This window comes from Micropterus dolomieu, linkage group LG22 (assembly GCF_021292245.1).
Source record: "Micropterus dolomieu isolate WLL.071019.BEF.003 ecotype Adirondacks linkage group LG22, ASM2129224v1, whole genome shotgun sequence".
Taxonomy (NCBI): Eukaryota; Metazoa; Chordata; class Actinopteri; order Centrarchiformes; family Centrarchidae; genus Micropterus; species Micropterus dolomieu.
In genome coordinates this window covers 14,719,531-14,743,193 of record NC_060171.1, presented here as the reverse complement: position 1 = coordinate 14,743,193, position 23,663 = coordinate 14,719,531, and the positions used below count along the sequence as shown (strand labels likewise).

Here is a 23,663-nt window from a genome sequence, read left to right as displayed (position 1 = left end):
ACCTAAACAACAAACCAAATCAAAACGATCACTGACCATCTTATTGAGATAACTAACCACAAAATGCACTGTGTTCAAAACACACACTCTGAAGTCTCACTAAATGGCACACACTTGTTGCCTTTTCATTATTGATTCCGTTTGAACAGCTGCTGTTTTTGTTTTTTATTCCGTGTCGAACAATGACCAGCACACTGTCCCCCCCCATTTTTGCTCAGCTCTGTTGGCAGATTGAGATCTGCTGTAGGTTGTTGGCAGTGTGTATGCAGATGTTTGTTAAAAAGTTGGTCCCTTTACACAAACTTTTCCACACTAACAGTGAAGCTCTACATTGTACTCAATGGCTGTCCTTTTTGTTTTTAATTAGGTATGCGCATTGCTTGCCTATAGAAGCTGATCGGTATGGGGATCCTTATTGTTTCTGTGTGCTGATGGCTGGTGAATGATGACTAATTAAAAAAAACTTAAATGTACATTTATTCATCATTTTGGTTAAGCTGTACCAGCATGATGAATGTTAAGACGAATTTGCATAACAGAGGCACTTGTCCAGTATGATGTGTGTAATGTTTTGGCATAGGCTAGTATTACATACTATTACACCAATTTGCACAGAAAGAATAATAATCCAATTCTACATGATTGTCAATTAAAATGTAATACAGAATAATTATCAAGGTCAGAGCTGTGATATGAGTTCATGTCTTTGTTAATCAAAGCGTGGCTACATATGAAGATATATTCAATTAATGTTCAATCTCTATAATTCCTTTCTGAATAATTGCTTAACCATCTAAATTATTTACCAAATCCTAACCGCACACGTTACCATTTTAATGTCTAATTAAAACTAGGTAAGTAGTGTTTATTTGTTTTGTTTTTTTGTTTGTTTTTTTAAATATGACCTTTTTTATTATTATTTGTGGATGTCTGGAAACATACAAAGGAATGTTAAAAAGTTCACTGGTGCAAAACAGTGCAAAAGTCTACAAAGATGTGACCATGACAGTGCACGTTGCAAGTGCAAGTTTAACGATTTGTTTTCAACTGTTTAGTCTGGCTGACACGACAAGTGACTGTTGAGGGGGGGTGATTGAAATCGGAGCAACATTTTTTTTTCTTTCAACAGAAAAAGCACACAGATATTTGATGATCACTCAAAAACATTGGTACACACAACTTCAGCACACAAAAAAGCGTATTTACAGCACTGGCACACACCAAAAATAGGCACACAAATTACAACACAGTAACCAGTCACAGATACTGAGCTACATAAGGCTTGACAACAAAACGTCCTCAGAGCTACATCTATGCTGAGTTTGTGATGCACAGGTTGTCACTGTCACACCCATTTAAAAATACTAAGTAATACACACAACAATGCTACAGCACTATCAGGTGGGTGATGGGCCATTATGGGTCATACACATAGTGGTTGGTACACCATGGTTCATAACACAAACTGACTCTGTTGGTTGTCTGCTCCGGTGCTGTCGCTGGGTCTCTATAAACATATAAAAAAACAATAACAAAAATAAATTATTACACAAAGTATGTATAATGGTGGAAATGATGGTGATCATGGATACCTCTGAGGTGTGGGGAGAGGTGAAAAATGACACTAGCTTGGAGAGTAAAGAAAATGTGCTCCGTTAGTTCCTCATGGTAAATGACAAGTTTACCATGTATTTCCCATGCTTAGCCAAGGCATTAGACGACGGTGTACTGTCTGTGTTCAGAGGTTGGACTCTGAGTCGGTTAATAAACATGCCCGATCATGCTGCGCTTTACAGTTAATGTACAGGAGTTCGGTCATTGTCATGCGGTTGTATACTTTGCATCATGCTCTCACAGTCACCTCGTTATTTATGCTCTCTTTGACCCGGACAAAGGTAGACAGAGGGTCAAACAGCAGTTTAAAGCACTAGCTGGGAAAGGAAAGATGTATGTATGCAAGTGCTGTTGAATAAAAACGGAGTCTAAACACTCATGGTGTATAAAATTTATTTCATGCAAGGACTTATATTTACATATTTTATTTGAATACTTTTCTGTTGCATAAATGTAAAATACATGCATTTACCTTTCCCCAAGTAGACCCACATCCCATACTGTGTCCTACTGACCCCCCAGCACCCCCCCACCCCCCACCCCCCACTTGAATTGCATGAGCATATAATTCACCTGCATCTTTTCACATCAAATCTTCACAAGTTTTTTTTCTAAATATATAACGTCCATTAATTACCACAGGAGACAAGACTCAAAATGTAGAACTCTGCTCATTAAGAATAAAAACAAAATGTAGATGAGTTGATATCTTCTTCTAGAAATTAACATTTCTGATTGGTCAACATAAAATCTGTTAAAGTGCCCTGAAAAAATTGTGCATAATTCTTGGGACAGGATCAATACATTTAACAGTAACTGTATTGATGTTTTAAATCAACAGACATACATATTGTAGGAGTCATCATGACACCTCTGGCTGATCATAACTCAACATATTTTGGCTCTGTAAAGTTGCCTGGTCCCCGTTAATAATATTTTGTGCTTTATCATACAAAACTTTAATTGAGATGGGGACTACTGTATAAAGTCAATATTTCAGCTGTGGGGGAAATCCTAGAATGTGTTGGATGGTGTAACAATAGTAACCAAGAAGGTATTTTTACTATGAGTGCGGGTACTAGGGTGGTGCACAAGGTACAAGGTGCACCTTTATAAATAAAGCTTTCGTTACACTGTTATGAGCATGATATAAAGTGTACTGATGCTACACTGGGAGCACTTGCGTAATATGTCAATTTATTACTCACTTTTACTTTGCCTCACCAGGTATGAAGGCACCGTTGTTTTATAATTCATGAGTCTTGCCTTAATTTAGGCATCGCAGCAGTAATAACAGTTGCTGCAGACTACAGATACGGTTTAAAAACTCACAACTACCAGTAAATATATTTGTATAAAAACTATTTATGCTCATAACAGCATTAGTTGGCTTTATGACAATTTGTTCAAGTTAAATCACACTATTTTAGTAGGAGGCCCCAGTCAAATAAATACAACAAAATAAATATAAGAATTTGGGGAAAGGCAAAGAATGGCAGCTACATAAAAACCTCTGCTATGACTGAGTCTCTTGTAAAGCTGTCTGAAAATGCATAAAAAATGACAAAGCTTTAAAGCTTTTGAAAGAAAAATGTTTTTTTCTTACATGTACTGCAATACAATTAGCTTCTTGTTGAACTTAATGTTTTCTCATGCAGTTCATGCAAATGAAAAAGTTCCGTTGACATTAGATGTATTCATCACTAGTATCATAGGAATTGTCATCATCTCCATATTGCACTGGACAATCATGAACATAATGTTCAATTTTTTCTTGTTTGTTTTTTTTTTTTGATGGCCACTCAGATTACATTGAGTCTGGTCTGGACTGCACTTCAGAATGATAACGTCTCTACTTTGCAACGTACAAAGCACTTAAGAGGAGTTCCCTTAACAGCTGGTAATGATACCTTTTGGATATGTTTAAAAGCCATGTGTTGTTAATGTTCAGCATATTATTAGCAGGGGTTACATCTCGTGAAAATGTCTTTCACAAAATTGTAAAAAGCAGATGAGATAAAAGTTATTGGCAGAATAGTATGCGAGATCAAAAGCAACAGAGCAACAGGCAATGATGTAAACACAGGGAAAGAGTGGGGTTAGCCTGTAGTACAAGTAGAACAGTGCTTTGTCTGCAACTGAGGTGACCCATGCAGAGTGGCATGTGCCAATGGTTTCTAGTCTAGGATATGATGACACACCCAAGGAGAACACTTGGGAGGCTTGAGTATTAGCACAGTTAAAATACAGTTTTCCAGAAAAATAAACAAATAAAAATGAACAAAAGCAGGAGTGTGAGGACTGGCCTTCCAATGGCATTGTGTCTGCTACTCAACCATGCTACATAATGGATGGGATGGGAGAATGTGAGTGCTGCATTAGACAGGGTGGGCTGCAGGGCAGGGCGGACACTGAGGACACTCCAGAGGCATCCCCGCTCATGCCAGACATGCTGTTAAGGCTCCAAGGCTTTTCATAACCTTCAGTTGAAAAACAGAGAACGTTCTGAGTACACTGCAGCACTAAATCCATGACAAAATGTTTTGGTGTTCCTCACTGGTAATACTACACCTGTTGCTTTCTTGTTTTTGTCTCCAAAGAAACAGGTCAACACAGACGTGAGACAGATTCTTATTCTCCATGCATTGAGTGCATCAGGAGTACAACAGCATGCACCGGGTGGTACTGGAATGGTTTGGAGTATAACACTAGAAAAGACTCGAAAAGGTAGGCACCTCAGGCAGGGAATGTGTTCTCCGCTACAGGTAGAATTTCATACTGTATGCCATTTGCTGTTGTTGATGTGCTGGCTGCTCACACAGCTTAATGTGACTTTCTCAGTGGAATGTTTTTTTTTAGATTACTTTTAAATAAATAAAATAAAAAGGGATTAACCCTTCTATTAATGTGTAAAAATCTGTAACTTAGAAATTGTCTTTATAATAATAATATTTGCCTTCGTCCATTTGTGTTGTGCTCCTTCACCATACTGATAGCACCCATCAGCAAGACACTTCATGCACCGTTAAGGTCAAGAGCAATGTTCTCTTAAATCAGGACCCTGCATGGCATTTATCATTAAAACACATATACATACATGGTACACGCATAGCACATAAATACTTTCCTAAGACAACACATTCTAGATCATATAAATCTCGAAAATAGTTTTCTTACTCATAAATAAATAAGGGTATTACATTATGCATGGTATCAAAAAATATAGTATGTAGATGTGGACAATTATTGACATTCGTGGTGATTGTGCTTGGCCTTAACAGATGTTACTGTGACTTGGAATATATACAATTCCCAAAAAGATGATTGAGGAGAAGCAGCTGCTGTGAAAGTGTGTAAAAGTTGTAATAAGAGGTTTGTAGTTGTGTGTTTTGTGTGTGTGTGTGTGTGTGTGTGTGTGTGTGTGTGTGTGTGTGTGTGTGTGTGTGTGTGTGTGTGTGCCTGTAAAAGACTGAGGTATAACACTCAGCAAAGAGAGGGGGAAAAGGATCATGTCCTGTCTACGGTCTACAGGGTGTCAGTGTCTTACAGGGGCCTGTGATTGGCTGTTACTGTACGTACCCCTCCTCACTCTGCCCCCTGTGTGGTTAGGGCGTTCAGCAGTGGTGACCAGGAAGCAGGGCCGCTCTCTCTCGCTAGGGCTGAAGATTTCCTCTGGAGATATGGCCTGGTCTATATGAGGGCAATCTTCGTTGGCCAGAGCTGCGTTAGCTGCCTCACCGTTCAGCTTGGAATCTTATAAGAAAAGAAAAACAAACAGAACAATCTGGTTTCATATACCAGCTTTTGTCAGAATTGAAGTGCTACATTTTTTAATAAATCTTTTTTACACTCTGCTACCTCAATGCACATTGGGATTAAGTAGTACAATAATACTGCGTGTATAGCTTCTTTCTAATGTTTGCCTTACACTCTGTTGTTCTATATGTTTTTGAGCACAAACTGCATCAAAGGTCAATATGTCTTTGTACTTAAGTCACGAGAGGAATTCAAGAGGAAGTTGAGTGACTCCGGTGTCTACTTACATGTTCTTAATGTTACAAATGCATGATGATTACAGGCTCTCAGTTAGTCTTGAGAGAGGAGGAGTGAATCACTGCATTAAGAAGTGCACAATCAATAGCAAGATTACTAACTGTCTGCCTCAATCTCTATTCTCCCTTCCAGACTAAAATATGCTTTTCATCACATATTTTATTGACTGTTTTCGGTGGAAACCCATTTGTTTAATCTCATGCCTGAATCGTCAGCTGATGGAAGTGTGGGAACAGACAAACAATGAAACAGCTGAATAGTGATATGGCTGCTTCAGGAGGACAGAGAAGTGACGAGACAACAATAAATCAGACTGGATTTCATCTTTGTTTCTTACCTTGAAACTTTATCTCGAAAACGTCGTCATGGGGGATGGGGCTCTGAGGTTGGGAGCTGATGCTTGACTTACAGAAGTTTGGAGAACCTGGTTGGGGTGCCCGAGGGATATGCCTATTTTTTTTCTTTGGTAGTTTCTGTTTTGCCATGGCCAGGGAGTAATACATTCCAAAGTTGTTGACAATCACAGGGACAGGCATGGCAATGGTCAGCACACCTGCCAGAGCGCACAGGGCTCCGACCAGCATACCGGAGATCGTCTTGGGGTACATGTCTCCATAGCCCAGGGTCGTCATGGTCACCACGGCCCACCAGAATCCAATCGGGATGTTCTTGAAGTGTGTGTGCTCGCTGGCTCGAGGGTCGTTGGGGTTAGCTCCAATCCGTTCTGCGTAGTAGATCATAGTAGCAAAGATGAGGACACCGAGAGCAAGGAAGATGATGAGGAGCAGGAACTCATTGGTGCTGGCCCTCAACGTGTGGCCCAGCACCCTCAGTCCCACAAAGTGACGGGTCAGCTTGAAGATACGTAGGATCCGCACGAAGCGGACAACTCGGAGGAAACCCAGCACGTCCTTAGCTGCCTTTGAAGAGAGCCCACTGAGGCCAACCTCCAGGTAGAAGGGCAGGATGGCCACAAAGTCGATGATGTTTAGGGCGTTTCGAATGAAGTCAAATTTATTCGGGCAGAAAGTTATTCGCATTAGAAATTCAAAAGTGAACCACACCACACAAACCCCTTCAATGTAGGTGAGGTAGAGCGCAGTCTCAGTCTCCTGGTAGGTGTGCTCCACTGTGACGTTGTCCACCACCTCCAGATCAGTTCGGTTGATGATGGGGTTGAAGGCCTCGTGGGTCTCCAGACAGAAGGTGGTGATGGACACCAGAATAAAGAACAGCGAGGCCAGAGCCACCCACTGTGCAGGAAATATATACAGGGTGCAGAAAAAGAATTAGAGGGGAGAGAGGAGAGAGGGGGAAGAAGGACAGAGAGAAGAATGGGTACAGTAATTCATGCAATGTAATCAAGCTTGACGGCCCAGCTGCAATTCTTAGCACGACACAATGCAATTCAATCTATTGTCTGAGACCGAGGCATCTGGTCTGAAAGTTACAGTGGCACTGACACTCTCTCACTTCCCCTTTTCTCTCTCTCTGCTCTCTAGGTGTCTTGAGTCAGAACTGTCATTGTAAAAGGGACAATCAATGCGAGCTCGCCATTCTTGCTTCTCTTCCCTGTGCTGTATCTCAAGGTCATGGCATTTTCATGGGTATGCTATTTAGCTGGGACTCTTCCCTTCGGCACCATCACTACAGTAGGTCTTCCCTACACAAGGTTATACAGTCCAGATGATCAAGTCTTAGGAATCGTAAAGAGCTGAGAGACTTGCAGAGCTGAGGACAGAGTTTTATGAGAAACCTATATTTCCCTTAATGGCCCAAGTGTAGCCTTCATTATGTATTGATTAGATAATCATATTTCATCACTTTTAGGCTCTGATATTTCTGATGTATACAACATTTGCGTAACAGATACAGTTTTCTGTCATGGGTATTGAACGCAACCATCTGGTCATACTGCACTGGTTTACAGTGTGTTACAGCTCACAGACTTTATTTTAGTTTGAATCGTAAAAAAAACAGCTTTATCTTCAATGGAAATCGGAAGTCAATAGATCAAAGTTGGTGGACAAAGAGGTAGACAGGAAGAGTGGATAGCTACTTAATCATCCAAAGTTGGGTCAATAGCAGTGTGTTCATGCATGGAGATGTCTTTACGGGAGTGAGTGATGCTCTGTAGTGCTTGTAAAAACTAATGCACAGCATTTTTAAGCAGCTGGGATGAGCAGTGAAAGGCATCAAGGAGGAGGTTAGTCGGAGTGGGGCATGTCTGGACACGATGTAGTCCAACATATAGTATTCCACTGAGCAAAGGAAACACAGCGCCTTAGTCAGTCCGTTCACAGTGTGTCACTAAGGCACGGATGCAGCACGAGATGGAAAACAGGCCCTCATCATATCATTTCATCACTGGCGATTCATCACATTGTGCTGAGGAAATCACTGCTGCTTATGAATGTCTGCTTCCCAACCATGTTAGTGTGATGGTCCGGAGGGAAACTGTGTGTTCTGTCAGCAGGGCTGTCGTCTTTGTTGTTCAACTACATCACTGTTCATCACTGCATATTTAATATAGCACGTGACTGTGGATTTTTTAATTCTCTTTAAATTCAAAAGAAAATGTCCTTCAATTAAACATACAAATAGAGTGTGGACAAAAGGAGCACTTGACATTTTAATGCAATTGAATGCAAAATTGCTTTAAAATGTAGCGTTGCCGAGCTATTAATGTTGGTGCATTGTTGTTTGTACAGTGTAAGAGAGAAGAGAAGTTTTGAGGCATTAGGACAGTGTATGTGGTGTTGTTGTATTGGATTGCATAATATTGTTTTGTCCACCCCCTCTACAGTATGTACTGCACAAAATAACTAGTAGTCCCTATAATATAATACCATCCAATTCAACCACAACCTAAAAAATATAATAGATTGGTATCCACAGCAAAGGCTGGAGTACCAACTGGGCAAAGCAGGCAGCTGTCCTGGAGGCCCCGGAGCTTCAGGGATCCCAAAAGCCACAGATTTATTGTCAGCTGGTTTGTGCTAATTTAGTTAATTGATTTGTTTGGGAATGTCTTGTCTACATGCAACTAATTGTACATGGTGCATATTACTGAATAAATTTAACTGAATCACCTCAAACAGGGCGAGTTCATCCGGTTTATCGACAGTAGAACTCAAACAATTAGCCAATAGATTAGTTCAACAAAAACATTATTGGCAACAATTTGGTCTAGTAAGTTTTATGTTGTTTTTTCCCCCAAAATGCCACAAAATTAACTCGTTCTATAGCTTCTAAAATGAGAATGATTGCTGATCTTTCTATCATTGTAAACTAAATCCTTGGGTTTTGGACGGTTGGTTGGACAAAATAATCTGTTTGAATATGTCAACCTGGGCTTTAGAAAGTTGTGATGGCCATTTTTGTATTATTCAGTTGATGGTTACAGATACCTTGATGATGAAAATAATACTTGCTGCCTTAATTGACAGATGCTCATGATATTTTGTACAATTAGCAAACGAGTTGGAAAAATACAATCACTGCCAGCATATTTCAGTGTGTTGAAAGCCTCATTCTTGTGCACCACACTGGCTTGCTGAGCCCTCTGAACATTCCACCCTTCAAACTGTTAAACAAACGCTGCATCTCATCAGACCGCCTCTTACAGTAAATGAAGTGTCTTTGTGACAGTTAGGAACAGTGTGGCCTGAAGGGAGGGTGACAGGCGATGATTGTTTGCTCCTTCTTGGCTAATTCTCACTGTTGCTAGCATACCACAGGCCTACAGTGAAATGCAGTGACAAGGGTTGTCCACTGATCCAGCATGAATAGAGACTGTAATTAACTCTAAGGCTCAGTGCTAATTAATCTTCTTGCCAGTCTTGGTGGAGCTCTGTCAATCCTCGCTCTCTGCTTTGTCTTGCTCACTGTTAAAAGTAGGACACATCTGAGAAGTTTTCTGCTTTGGGAAATGTCCCTGGTGAAATCTGAAAGAAGTGTGTGTGTGTGTGTGTGTGTGTGTGTGTGTGTGTGTGTGTTGGTTAAACTGCTTTCACTACGCTTTCACCACTTACTATGAGAGTGAGAACATGTCTATACAGTTTACACTTGCTGGATGGGGCCTGATAACTAATTACTCCAATCAGTCTGCTACAGCTGCTAAACCAGCGTGCAGCACAGTGGTTTTTGTAGGGGGCAGTGGTCAAAAAACACCAAAACCTGAAGGTGTAAAGTCATTTCATTGTCACTATCTAGAGGCATTGCGCCCAGATGGAAATGTGCCCATAACAAAGCCCAAAAATGTCACCCCTAACAGCAACCTCGTTTTTGTCTGGAGGTCTGCCACTGAAATGCTAGTGGTGCCAAAGATCTGGTTTCCTAATGTGTAGCTGACCCGTTTAACCAAAGAGCCAGCCTGCCCAGGGATCCTTGAGTCCTGGAAATATCAGTCCAAAGACCTATGAGAGTCACGATGAGTTTCTCTATCTTGCGCTGTGAGATAGAGGAGGGTGAGAGTGATGATTTGCATGTAAATGATTTTGACAGGTGAGGCCTGTTTGGTTAACCCCCCCCCCCCCCCCCCCCACCCCTTTTCTGTACAGTCACATCCCTGCTGTGGAGACCCCTGGGAGGGCAATTTCAAGGTCAAATCATAGCCTCTCTAACTCTCCCAGATCCATCGGCCTTTGTTTCACCATCAAGGGACAAAAGCAAACAAATCCACAACTAAATTCATGCAGATTTGACAGTTTCAAACCAGCAATGAAACATTTTTGTACCTCATAATGTGCCTATGATAACTCCAAATGACGTTTCACATCTTAAGTTCAACAGGAAAAACAAAGCCATTGCAAACATCTCAGACTTACAAGCAACTCACCCTTGCATATTTAGAGGAGTAAGGGTCCTCAAACAGAGCCCAAACATGTTTCTGCCACCGGCTCCACAGGCTTCCACTCCTGGTATCATGAGTGTCTCCTTGCGCCAGCCTCCTTGTCATTTCATCCACATCATCCTCAGCGTGCTCTTGCTCTGGCTCCGGATCATCGCTCGCCAGGTCTAACAACCCCCCCCCGCCGAAACTATCAAGGGCCTCCTCTGCCTCCCGGTGCTGCCGATAAGTCATCCAGCAGCATGGCTCCACGTCTGTCTCATCAATGCCCCAGAAGGCCAGTTCCTCCTCATAGAGGGGCCCGCAGACATCAGCAGGGCAGTGCAGCTTACCTGTTCTGTAGTAATTAAGGATGTGTGCAAAAACGCCAGGGTGGCGGTCGAAGAAAAATTCCTCGATCTTGGCATCATAGTCAAAGTGGTTAGGTGCGTCAGGCTCGGCCAGCCAGGACAAGCGAGTGCCAGGTAGGGTGCGCAGGGTGCTGCGGTATGTCTGATGTCTGATCCCTCCCACGTTTATCACAATGCGATCCTTGTCGTCGCTCAGGCCCATTGCGTCCCTTATGCATTTCTCCAATAAGTTCCCTTCATCGCAAAGGTAAGTCTAGGCGCCCCGTGCAACCATACACAGCGGTGATAAACAATTACTTGAGGGAAAGCAGCGCACACAGCAACCTGTCGTTTCTCAGCAACTACGAAAGAAATGCTTGACACGCATCAGGCTGCATCCCCTCTAAACCCAGTTTTTTCTACGATCACCTGCCATGCAACTGGAGGATGAAAAACGCTTATAGCTGCTAGACTCAATGGGGGGTATTGAATCGAAGTCCAAAATAATTGCAACCAATCATATTAAGAATAGACGTCACATCGTCAGAAAATCCAAGATGTCGAGATAAAAGGACAGACGCTGGTAAATGTCCCCCCGCCAGCAGAAAACCCCCAGCTCATTGGACTCCCCAAGTTGCGGTAATTGATCAGATCAGTCCTGAGCAGGTTTATGACTTTCACAGCAAGGTGACTGCGGTGGTGCTGAGCGGACAGCGCCTGTCCGTCAGCTCCCGATGGAGACTTCTGTCCCTCCTCTGTTGCTGCCTACAGACTCGCCTCCTTCACACCGACGCTCCTTCTCTGCGTTTAACGACACACCACCACTGTACAGCAGGTCTTTGTCTCAGCGGAGAGATGCTCTCCCGCTCCCAGACTTTCTCTTTCAGTCATGCATTGCTCATAAGAAGTCAGTCTATTTGAAGGGAGCTTTTCTGTTTTCTGTGCTGCGTGGTTAAACAGAAATAAATATATAAAAATCAGAGATAAGAGGGCGACAAAAACCTCCTCAAAAACGCCCAAACTGCCGGTTATTCACACGGCGCTCAGCTCCTCTCTCAGATCAGATGGAGCATGCCCAGTGGAGGACCCTGCATTTGTTAAAAGGCGCTGTCAAGTTCTCCAATTAAAGCTGTTTAAATTGCCCAATTTTTCTTCTTCTCCCTCACTTAACGTCGTCGCTGGGAGGGTTACTGTCGGTCAGCGGCTGTTAACAGTCAGCGGAGACCCGTCGTGTTCATACACAGCTGGCTGGAGAAGGAGTGACCCTGGAGCCATGAACGCGCAGATCCGCCCATAACATCACAAAAAATCATATATCTTCTAATAGCTTCGTGAATTATGGATGTAAGATTGCAGGCTGTAGTCGCATTGATGACAGTCTGCAAGTGCGTGCCACTGCCCTGACGGTGGAGATAGCCTTATCTGAAACACAGAAGAGAGAATAATTTTTTTTGCGCAACTCTGTGAGGCAACTTGGTCTGTAATGATCAGCCCACTAGAGCCTGAACCTGTCGACAGAGGGCGCCATTACTCACAACAAAGAAGGTAGACCTATATTTCTGGTCCCCTTTATTTTGAATGAATTGTTAATTAACGTCAGACCTCAAAACGTGTCAACAGATTAAACAAATGGAAAATTAGGCCATAATCTAAAGAAGGACTGTTTAGTGTTGGAGGACAGATCCGGATCCAGGATGAAGGCTTTCTTAACATTCCCGTTTTCATAGCATTTTTACACAGTTGTCTCATGAAATGGGCCTACTTCATTTATTTTACTAAAGAAACAAACAAACAATGTTGCATAGACCTACACCTTGATTTCGTAGCGTATGTGTAGCCCATTTTTGATGCTTTCATTTAAAAACACATTTCATCATTAAAAGAGTAAGGATTGCACTTTCTTTCGACTCCCTTTTCCCAGGCAAAACATCGGGATGGTCCTAAGTTTGCCCTACATTTCGTCTGACCATGACATATTTTTAAACTTGCAGAGGAACAAAGTAGGGCTCCCTGTTCGCTCTTGCGGATGGGGAGCTTGTTATTCCCTCAGCCTTCTTCTCCTCTGCTTCACTTGGTGGGCAGTTCTCCGTCTCGGTTTTCACTCTTGATTATAAAGGAGGAGTTTCCAGCACAGAAGCGCTTATACCCCAACTGGCCCGAATAAAGTGAGTAGTAGGCTACCCTGGCAGAGACTGTGTGTCCGGGACAATAGACTTGTTGATTTGGGCTAAAGGACGAGCTGATAAATACTGTCAAGATGGCTGTGGCGGGCTGCACGAAATGCATTAAATATATGTTATTTTTCTTTAATTTTATTTTCTGGGTGAGTTGAACACATCTTTCTCTGAATTTGCTTTTTGAATGTGATCTTTTGGTGTTTGAGTAACATACTTTTGCTTTTTTTTAAACGGTCTCTTCCTGTTGTTTGATTAAGCAGCTGCACAGTTTATAGCCTACATGTGCAGCTCAGAGCTTAAAACTTAAAACTGATAGATGGTAAATCTTACAGGAGATGCACAGAGTTTCCCGCCCTGCTGTGTTAATTATACTGCTCTGTCTTTGAGAGGAGAGCAGCATCAATAGATGAGGCACTGCACACAAAACCAGGCCAGGCTGGGGTTGAAATGCCCTCAGCCTTCATCAACAGTTATTTTCTGCATGGCGGAGCACCAGTGCAAGGTGGCTGAAGGAGAAGGAAAGAGGAGCACCTGGGACTGTCCCCTCAGTCTTCTCACTGGGATAATACAGTTTTATTCCCTCCAGCATGTCTCACATTCACTCTACTTTAGATCCACCGTTTCATTTAATTAACTCATGTTCAAATTATTTAAATACCCCAGAGAGGAAGGTCTGATTTCTGAAACTGTGGATGAAAAACCAAACACGATTTACCTCAGTATTGTATGATTTCTTATTTTGAGGAGCCTGGTTCTCCCAAATGAAACAGGGAAGTTGTACAGGGCTAATAGATTTACTGGGGGAGGGGATACTGTTTGTTGGTCTCCAGACTGTTGCGTATTTGCTGCCTTTGAACCTTTAAAGAGCTCAGGAAACACCTCACCTGCAATGGTGCAGTTTTATTATTCAGTTATTGTACATTCATATTTTCAAATTGAACTCTCCTTGAGTCCATCTTGTTTTCTGACAAAATGATTTCAGTAATAAGGGACTTGCCACAGTAGTTCTGTAGTCCCATCCACTTTATGCGCTTAACTTGTGGCCTTGCACAGTCAGAACTGGTGACTTGTTTGTGAATTTCCATTTTGGTTTGTCTGTACAGAACCGTCGTCTTTTTTTAGATATGTATCACCATATCCTGGACACGACGCACTTGATGGAATGTTTCCTCTGTTGGTTTTGCTGCTGTGCCTATCATTGTGAAAACCTCTCTCCCTCGTTCTGCTATTTTTCATGTCAAGGATTTAGTTTCCTGTTTCTTGGAGAACAATAGAGTGCACTCATGGCGTTAAATGTGCCCATTCCTTGATATAAACATGGGCATGAAGAAAAAGAGCGTCAGCAGCGTCATTCTGCTCCATCAGCTTTCATATGGTAACATGCTTATCAGGATGTTTTTCCTTTATTAGATCCAGAAAAGAGGAGAGATCAAGGGAGATAAAGCTGAACAACAAAGTTCTTGAGTTGGCTTGGGCAGGGTCTGTGCCGTAGGTGACTGCTGTGTCAGGATGTCCTCTCATCACTTCCCTTAAAGTCAGCGAACAGTTCACTGCCTCACAGCAGAGCTGCACACGCACTCAAAGAAACATTAGCAGAAAGGTTTGGACACCGATTTGATCTTAGGAGAGTCAGGCTTTGTGTCGTCCCTAATGTCACGGCACTCTCTCTTGCCATCACATAAAAAAAACATAATGGGTCTTTTTTTAAAGTCTTAAAAATTGATAGCTACAGGTTTGTTTTAATATTCATGCTAACATTTTAAATGGCTCTGATCCTCCCCAAGGTTTCACCAAAGTAAAGAAACATGAAACAAATTTATTCAAACCTTTCTCTCACAGCTGGCCGGAGGTGTGATCTTAGGAGTGGCCCTGTGGCTTCGCCATGACAGTCAAACCAGCAACCTCCTCATACTTCAGTTTGAAGGCCAACAGGCACCAGGCACCTTCTATATCAGTGAGTATACACCTTCAACAGTAGAGCTTCACAGTCACTTTGATGTTTAAATAGCATAAAATGTGATCTTTTTACCCCACACACATTTTGTTTTAATCTTTAGATATTCATTATTTTAAAGTGGAAAACTAGTTTTCCCTATTTTCATCATTCCTGGATTCATTCATTCATTCAAGGTAGGTAAAGCTGTTAATATTTCACGCTTCAATGGTGAATGTCCACTGAGTAGTAGTGGCCTCACTTTGGGCATACACAGGGTGGAAAAACATTGAGTACATCGTATAATATAATACGGTCAACTTCAACAAAGCAACAAACTATGTGCTCAAAAAAACCCCACCATAATTGTCAACTTCTCTCTGTCAGAGTCTCAGTGGAGATTAGACTTCACAAAACTACTTCCTGTAAACTGCTTGATCATCATCTTGAGTCCGATCTATTTCCTCATAAGCATGCATCCTTTTTTCAGGCACTACTTCCTCTCGTACTCTGTGGTGTTTCTGTCCTCATTCCTTGTACTCCCCACGACAGGAAGCTCATTGTTAACATAGTGATGAAAGTTAACTAATTCACATTCACTATTTCACACTCCGCCATGGGATCATGTGAGTAGTGTCCAGAAATAGTGGGAGTGGTGTGACATCTGAGGAAAGACCAGGAAACAGGATTTGCGTAAATCCGCAGCATGACTACACCTCAGTGTTTTTACTCAGCTGTCATTCATACACTGATGACTGAATGCTTGTGGTGTTCTCTAACTCAGATTTATAAATGTTTAGATTGCAATAGGTCCCAGCATCATGGTTCTTTCAAGAGAGAGGCGAGACGCTTCAGACAGATGTTGAGACATATGTGGCCTCTGAGAGGATGGTCCACAAATAAACCACAAATGTACCTTCTGTCTCTCGCACTTTAAAGTATTTAATCCTCAGGATTTTTCAGGAGTTTTGTGTTAGTGCAATACAGCATGCTGTCTGTATATCTTTGTTAAAGTATTGTAGGTTCAGCCAAATCACAGAATAGAGAATAAGTGCCTCAGCTTGCGCTCCCTGCATGAACTAAAGTCATAAATCATCATCATGTCTCCTTCACTGACCTCAGCAATCCACAAATTGGCCCTAAAACCTACAATACATGATATGATTTAAACATTTCAAAGGTCCATCGTCTCGGTTTGTTGTGGTCGTGAACTCTAGTGAGCCCACTAATTTACATTTGGGCTCCTGCTGCTCTCCCATACTTACTGCTCAGTAAGTATACAGAGCGAATACAAACCCGTGCTTTTTATAGAGGGAAGGCACAGTCGTGATTTTAAAGGCAGGGCGGCAAGAGAGGCCCACCCAAGCGAGATCAAGGGAATGTTTCTTTTTTTTGTCCCTCACTTGAACATACGCCCTTGCATAATTCAAATAGCCTCGTACATCTGCACATTACCCCTCAAATTAGAGTTTGGAGTGGAAGCTGGCGTAGCAAAGTGGTATTTATGTTAGGCTGAAAATACACATGCTCCTACCTCTTATCCAGTGCCTGAAATCGTTATTGGTGGCAGTTGTCAGTAGTCTGGTCTGGTTAGTGCTACAGCCTCTCATTCTGTAGGAGGTACAGTGAGTGTTACAGATTTTGTTACACAAGATGTTTCAGTTGCTTTACACTGTATGTATAATGCAGAGCATTGGCCTGAAAAGCTTTTCTGCATTATTTCATAACTCATCATAAAAAAGAAGGTTGCATTGTAGGTGAGCAGGCTGTGAAGGAAGGCAAAATTCCTCTGAAGTCTCACAGCTACTGAAAACTTAAAAATTAAGCTTAAAAATTGTTGTATTTACACTTTGGCTTTTGTACAAAATAATAATAATATAGAACATGCTAACTAACGTTAGAGATGCTGGTGGGCAGATTTTGTTACCTTTAGACAGAGCCAGGCTAGCTGTTTCCCTTGTGCTAATGCTAATCTAAGCTAGCCAGCTACTGGCTGCAGCTTACGTGAGAGTGGTATTGATCTTCTCATCTAACCTTTGGCAAGAAAATTAATATTTTCAAAAAAATCCTATTCCTGTATGCTGCTGTCACTGCTTACAGACCAAACATGTCATACAGTACACACACCTGAATTATCTCTAAATTGTAAATCATTTTGAAGCTACTTTCATGTGAGCAACAAACATATTAAGGTCAGGTCAATTGTTAAAGATCGTCTGCTCTGCCCCTTTTGTTCCAACCCTTTTTGTTAACAAGATAACAGGCAGAAATGTTTATATATACCTCATCATTTATCTATTGACATACAGTATATTTTGCTTCATCTTTGTGTATTGGTGTCAACCATAGAACATGGCTTAACAGCTCTTTCTTAAAGATACCAGATAAGAAAAGACAAGAGAGGTCTAAGTGGGGCTTTTACTTGGTCTTCATCTCCCTTTTCTCGCCTCTGGAGATAACACTGGGAACTAAATGAACTTCCCCGGTGGTATAAAATTGCCTGTCTGCCTCTCAATGGCCTTCAAACCTCAAAGGGTGTTGTCATAGTAATGGAAAGCAGTGGAAATAATGCCTGCTTTGACGCATTGCAAACATCAAGTCCTGAGAGGGGGGGGGGGGGGGGGGGGGGGGGGGGGTTTGAGTTGAGGCAGAGAGGGTGTAGATGTAAGTATGTGGGAAGGTTGTGTGTGATATGTGAGGTACAGTGTGAGTCTAGGTATTTTACTGCGTCTGTCAGGTTACATTTGAGGCTGTGTGTATGTTTTGTTGGCATGTTCAAACCATACTCTGAAACAGACTGCTCCCAGACCCAAAATAACTACATTACTTCATAAACTATAAGGTAGTTTATTTAGCCTTTTAAAGCTCCGGAGGGGCTGGATAAGTTTGATAAATTGTTGCTCGGGTCTTTTTTTACCGTGTGGGGAGTCCCGTGCCCAACATCAACCATATCTGGCTTCTGGGTTTTTTTCTGGGTTGATTTGTTAGTCCTAGTACAATTTAACCTTTACTCTGTTTTCAGAACATTTTCTTAATTCTGCATAAAACATAAGCCAGAGCTCTTTAACTGCAGCTTTATTGCTATTCATTGACTTTTTCCTGTAACAAGACTGATACTGGGGCCTTATTCTGGTTGCCATTAAAAGTATTGGAAATTGTGTATTTGTTTCATCACCATGGATTATGGCTATAAATTGATTTATTTTATTGGTTAATACTGTGCTCAAGCGCTCAGTATAAATGCATTTTAGACTCCTCATTATATCAGTTTAATTGCACAAAGACGTGTGCATATGTGGGTGGTTGTCTTTGTATTCACATGATTCACCCTGTTTCCTGGGGAAGGATAATGGTTGGGGTCGGGGCTCAGCGCAGTGGGAGTTTGTCGGGGGTTGGGGTTGTCTGGAAGGCATTTCCTGGCCTAGCAGCTGAACAGAATCAGCTCCTGCTTGTCTCTCTTGGGATCTGGGAGCTCCGGGATGTCAATAATGTCATGTTACTCTACAGGAAAGGCAAGAGAATCATCCAGGAAGTCCATTACTGAACAATGTGTGGATCAATGAATGGGCAGCATGCACACGGTGCTCTGACACTGCCGTCCCCTAGTGGTGCTGAGGACACAATGCCGCCATGATGAACTACACTTCTTTAAACCTGCATGTATGATTGTCAGTTTCCTGTTGTCTCTGTGTTTGCAGGTGTGTACATACTGATAGCTGTTGGGGCTGTGATGATGCTCGTGGGCTTCCTCGGTTGTTATGGTGCCATTCAGGAATCTCAGTGCCTGTTGGGGACAGTGAGTATCTCTCTTTTTGACTTTCAGCTCCCGCACCTGTCAGTTATCTCTTTTCCTGTTCAAATTAATTAAAGACTTTGAGACTCAAATCATTTTGCTTATTTTCTTTCTTTAGTTCTTCTTCTTTTTGGTGATCCTCTTTGCCTGTGAAGTGGCTGCAGCAATGTGGGGTTTCATGAACAGGGACACAGTAAGAAACACACACACAAGTCTGCATTTCACTGCAGCTCTGAATGTTTGACGTTTGCTTTAATTTTACACCTCTTCTGCAGTGAACCTGCTGTATTTGTTGTTGTGTTTTTAAAACATCTTGCCTGACTCCCGACTGCCCACAGATCTCCAAGGAACTGATCAACTTCTACGACTCTGCGTACATCAAGGCAGTGGACGTCTCAGGGTCTCCCAGTAAAGACTCTGCCATCAAAGTGCTGGATGTTTTCCACACTACGGTACGTCATGAAGGATGTTCTAATGTGGCCTAAGCCAGTTGTTCTGCTATGTGTATAAGCCATAGAAATCTATTTTGATCATGTATTTTGTTGAGGGAGTGAACTCTTGTTTATGCGTCCCCTTCAGCTCGACTGCTGTGGTAAAGGAGATGACACTACTCTCTTCAAACAAGTTGTCGGCACCTTGTGTCCCAGAAAGTCTCCAGAAGATTTTCTGAAATCTCAGGTATATAAAAATTCTTTCTAAAATTCACAACGACCATAACACTTGGTATAAATATATTTTTATTGGCTTTGTCCTTAGAATATATTTAAGTGGCTGCAGAACAGACACGAAAAAGACCATTTATTTGCATCTTTAGAAAGAGGGACAAATATAAATGTCAGGATTATGAAATTGCAACTTGATTGATTGATTAATTAGAGCATCTCACCAGTTGCTATATAAATACAGCTGAATGTAAAACTGTAACCTGTAACCGATAAATGGATGGATATCAAGGAGAAAAATGTAAATCATTTCCCATATCTTATTAATTGACTGATTGATTTTAGTTAAAGTAAAGTAAAGTAAAGTAAAAGAAACTTTACTTTACACCACAACTCACTCTAAATGTACCCAGTTTGCATCAATATCGCAGAGATCCAATGCTGGCTTAACTTTAGTCAGTATCAATGAGTTGTTTTGACCCACTGCTGTTTTCTATATAACCGTTAAACTTAAATATCCTTATTTTGACCCATTGTTAAAAAGCAAAAAGGCTGCAAAGGATACATATATTATTACCAATCATAACATAGTGACATGTAAGTTTAAAAGAGCTACAGTACATTAGAACAGTTCACAACCATACCATATTTACTTTGGGCAAATAACCCAACAGTAAAAAAAAAACAAAAACCCATCAACTTAAAACTGGGTCAGAACAACACATTGTCTTGGGTGGTTTTATCAGTTCCCAGTTACCCAGTATTGTACTGGTGCTATATTGACCCAAATTACTTATACCAGTGATAAATACTTGTATCCTTTTTAGTTCCTTGTTAGTATTTATGTTGCTAATAGATAACATATTACACACTCAATTATTCAGAATTGTGAGGTCAGACGCAGCTGATATTCAGCGCCTTGTTTTGACTACTGACCCAGTTCTCCTTTACATATAATCCATCACAATGTGTGTACAGTGTGAGGGGTAATAAATCTCTCATTTATCACAGTGGCTTGGTCTCTATTCTGCCTCTGTCTCTTCCCAGAGCTGTCATGATAAGCTGACCGAGCTGTTTTCAGAGAAGCTCTACCTGATTGGTCTGGCTGCCTTGGTGGTTGCTGTCATCATGGTGAGTGTCAGATTGAAAATGTAGATGGATATTTCACACGGCTGTGGTGTGAAAAGTCTCACAGCATGCCTAACATTTCCCTGAAACCCTTTTATCAGCTGTGATAAGAGGGGAACTTGAATAGAGACTTATTGAATTACACTGTTCTGTCCTCTTTCCACATTTAGATCTTCGAGATGATTTTCACCATGGTGCTCTGTTGTGGGATCCGTAACAGCCCTGGAGTATACTAGGAATCACATCAATCCACATGAGTCTATAATGGAATTATTTTATTATGTGTTTCTGTGCGTCAGCTCCTCTTCCTTATGATTAAAACACAGCAAGATGGATATATATCTTTTTATTTTAGATTAGAAAATACTTGTTTTTAATATTGCTATTCCATCAACACTAATTTTTCTTACACAATAATTTAGCTTCTATCAGTCAGATGTTCTTTATTTATCATACATACAACACTTTACATGAATCTTTTATACATACACTATGTTGTGAACTATTTCTCTGACATCATTGAACATATTGCTGTTTTGTGGATGTATAAATTGTAAATATTAACCTGTCATATGTTAATTACTCTTAGGAGAGTCCATGTATTCCCTGATTGATTTTTTGTGATGCATCTCGCTGCAGTGTTACAGTGTTATAATATAATTTAAGCATCAGGGTTTCAGTGGTCTATGGTAATGTGCCGTCTTACTCAATTATCAGAATGGCAAGTTAGCCTGTGTGTTAGTTGACTGTGTGTCTCTTCTTTGTGCCTAATGAAACATGCTGTCTTTACTTTATTAACTTTGGAAACATCCATCCTTGAATAATGACCAAAAACAGTTCTGTCTTACTCAACCTGTTTTAATAATGTTAATAAATGATGCCACCTTCATTTTTATTGGTGGAGCAAACACTACAGCTGCTTGCTTGTGACTCCTTAAGATGAAGCAATATTCGTTTCACGTCTACAACGTGTGCACAGTTCAATCAGAGAGGGATTTTTTTACTTCTCGGATTATTTCATTTTACTACTTTTTTGAGGACTCAAGAGGTAAAATTACAATGTTTTGCTAAAAGATTTTTAATGAATAGAAAAAAATTAGGAAAATAAATATATTTTGTGTATCCAAATGAGTTGAGTGAGTTTGAGTTTTTTCCTATTTCCTACTTCCTTATAAGACATCTGAAATTCTCCACAGTTTCATGCTTGGATCCTAGTCCTTTCAGGGACATTCTTCCCTGTGAGATTGTTTCTAATGTATGACTAGGCTCAGTAATTTGATTGTGACCTTGTGACACTCATACTGTTTGATCTCTTATTGATCTTTGCAACAATCTCTTTCTCACCCCCTGTTAGTTCACTTATTTCAAACCTACACACAGGCCTACAGTATTTGCTGTGTGTCACCACAGGGGGGCAGTGGGATATCAACACGCTTTTTGCTCAATCAGCACAATCTTTCCCACAGTAGCACAGCTGGGTCCATTAAAACTCATCTGACTTGTATTTCTGGCACTATGGCAACAGACACACCCAGTACACACAGTATGTGTCCTGCCAACATGTTTACGTTTTCATCAGAGGACATTGATGACGTCATGTGTGACAAAGTTTCATTCAGTATGCCCCCCGAGCTCAAACATGTTTATGAGTCATGATTGGTGGAAAGATATTTTGAGGACGAAACTTTATAGAATCAAACTACAACACAGTGGTTACATTGGTTCCGTGACAAGATAAGCAAAGCAAATGCAGCACAATGCATACAAGGAGACCTTGTCTCGTTTTCTCACAGACTTCTGTTTCGTCTGTTTATTCTCTGATAGACTTAATATTAAAAACACCTCTCAGTATAACACAACGCAAGTCAACAGTATTAACAGAAACTACAGCCTCCAAAATTAGCATAAAGTCGTATGAACCCATCTCTAAAATGTTTCAACAAAACTTAACATAATAAACTTTACGAAGGCAGGAATTATTGCAAAACTGTACACTGCTTTTACTTAATAAACTGGCATACCATATTTGATGTTTAATGACAGTTGTATTTTGTACTCAACTTTGTGGCAACAGTTTCGGGAAGCCCCTTTCCTGTTTCAACATGACTCTGCCTCCAAGCACAAAGCCAGATCCATAGAGAAGTGGTTTACTCAGATCAATGCAAAATAACTTAACTGGCCTACACAGAGCCCTGACTACAACACCATCCAACACCTTTAGGATGAACTGGAATGCAGACTGAGAAATTGTCAGTGCCTGACCTCACTCATGATCTTGTGGCTGAATGGGAATGAACCCCAGCAACCAGAGTGGTAGCTGTTATAGCAGCACATTAATGCCAAAGGCTATGTAATGAGATGTTCAACAATCACATATATGTGTGATCAACAATCGTCAATCATATACGGGCTGTAAAGTATGTTTGATATAGCATTTAGGTTTGGCAAACAAAGATTCTGTCAGATTAGTTCTCTGCACCTCTGAGCCAGAGAAATTTTATTACTGCAACTTTTATCTGTTTTCATGACTCATATCTTCTCCAACATTGTTTTATCAGCTTGATTATTCACTTTCCCAAAAATTATGAGAAATTCTTACACACGATTTTACACTGATGACATGTTTCTTGTCAGTATTTTTTTATGACGCACTACCTTAAGCCCAAATCCCAAATTATTCGGCATGGAGGTCTAACAAGGAGACAGACCTCTTTGGGGTCTGACTACAAACATAAGTAACGTCACTATATAGATAACATACTGTATAATTGCTTTTTGGCAAACAAAATGACTAGATGTTTGTTCATGTTTAGTCCATTAAACATATAAAAAAATAAATATATCCTTACCGGGTTTAATAATGCTGCTTTATGGTCAGTTCTGTATATTGTCGCCTTCATTAAATGTGCAAGCTCACTTTGTGGCAGAGGTAAGGGTTGCCACTTTAATGTTTTTCTACATTTCTAAAAGGTCAAAAGAAAAAAAAAATTTTTTTAATTGATTGAATGTATCAGGACCACATTTGTCCATTTTCACCTGCCAACTCCATCTCCCTGCTAACTAAAGACTTAAGTTTATAATCCTGTGTTTGTTTACAGTGTTAAATGATCTTGCGTCCGGCT

The 23,663-nt window shown here is 41.0% G+C and overlaps 2 protein-coding genes across 3 annotated transcripts; one reads left to right on the top strand and one right to left on the bottom strand.

The window, feature by feature from the left end:
- Positions 1-1,115: 1,115 nt before the first annotated feature.
- On the bottom strand, positions 1,116-11,608 carry kcnc1b (potassium voltage-gated channel, Shaw-related subfamily, member 1b). 2 transcript variants are annotated; one of them, XM_046037263.1, is made up of 4 exons: positions 10,508-11,608; positions 6,005-6,920; positions 5,194-5,367; positions 1,116-1,507 (listed from the first exon to the last, which is right to left on the bottom strand). In XM_046037263.1, the coding sequence occupies exons 1-4, from the start codon at positions 11,069-11,071 to the stop codon at positions 1,398-1,400; spliced, it is 1,764 nt and encodes a 587-aa protein (XP_045893219.1). In that variant the 5' UTR covers positions 11,072-11,608; the 3' UTR covers positions 1,116-1,397. The 2 variants fall into 2 exon arrangements, with proteins under 2 accessions (XP_045893219.1, XP_045893218.1); XM_046037262.1 differs by lacking the exon at positions 1,116-1,507 and adding an exon at positions 3,253-4,094.
- Positions 11,609-13,024: 1,416 nt separating this feature from the next.
- LOC123961696 (CD81 antigen-like) lies at positions 13,025-21,669 on the top strand. Its single transcript, XM_046037288.1, has 8 exons — positions 13,025-13,171; positions 14,865-14,979; positions 18,657-18,754; positions 18,870-18,944; positions 19,090-19,203; positions 19,331-19,429; positions 20,461-20,544; positions 20,712-21,669. Exons 1-8 carry the CDS (start codon positions 13,106-13,108, stop codon positions 20,775-20,777), a joined length of 717 nt encoding a protein of 238 aa, XP_045893244.1. The 5' UTR covers positions 13,025-13,105; the 3' UTR covers positions 20,778-21,669.
- Positions 21,670-23,663: the final 1,994 nt, after the last annotated feature.

Bases quoted from the DNA above. Each gene is read 5' to 3' on its own strand.
- LOC123961696 (XM_046037288.1), top strand. From the start codon at position 13,106: ATGGCTGTGGCGGGCTGCACGAAATGCATTAAATATATGTTATTTTTC. The intron at 14,980-18,656 runs GTGAGTATACAC...CTGTGTTTGCAG, and splicing joins ACCAGGCACCTTCTATATCA to GTGTGTACATACTGATAGCT. The intron at 19,430-20,460 runs GTATATAAAAAT...GTCTCTTCCCAG, and splicing joins AAGATTTTCTGAAATCTCAG to AGCTGTCATGATAAGCTGAC.
- kcnc1b (XM_046037262.1), bottom strand. From the start codon at position 11,071: ATGGGCCTGAGCGACGACAAGGATCGCATTGTGATAAACGTGGGAGGG. The intron at 6,921-10,507 runs GTGAGTTGCTTG...TTTCCTGCACAG, and splicing joins ACTCCTCTAAATATGCAAGG to TGGGTGGCTCTGGCCTCGCT. The intron at 5,368-6,004 runs GTAAGAAACAAA...TTTTCTTATAAG, and splicing joins TTTCGAGATAAAGTTTCAAG to ATTCCAAGCTGAACGGTGAG.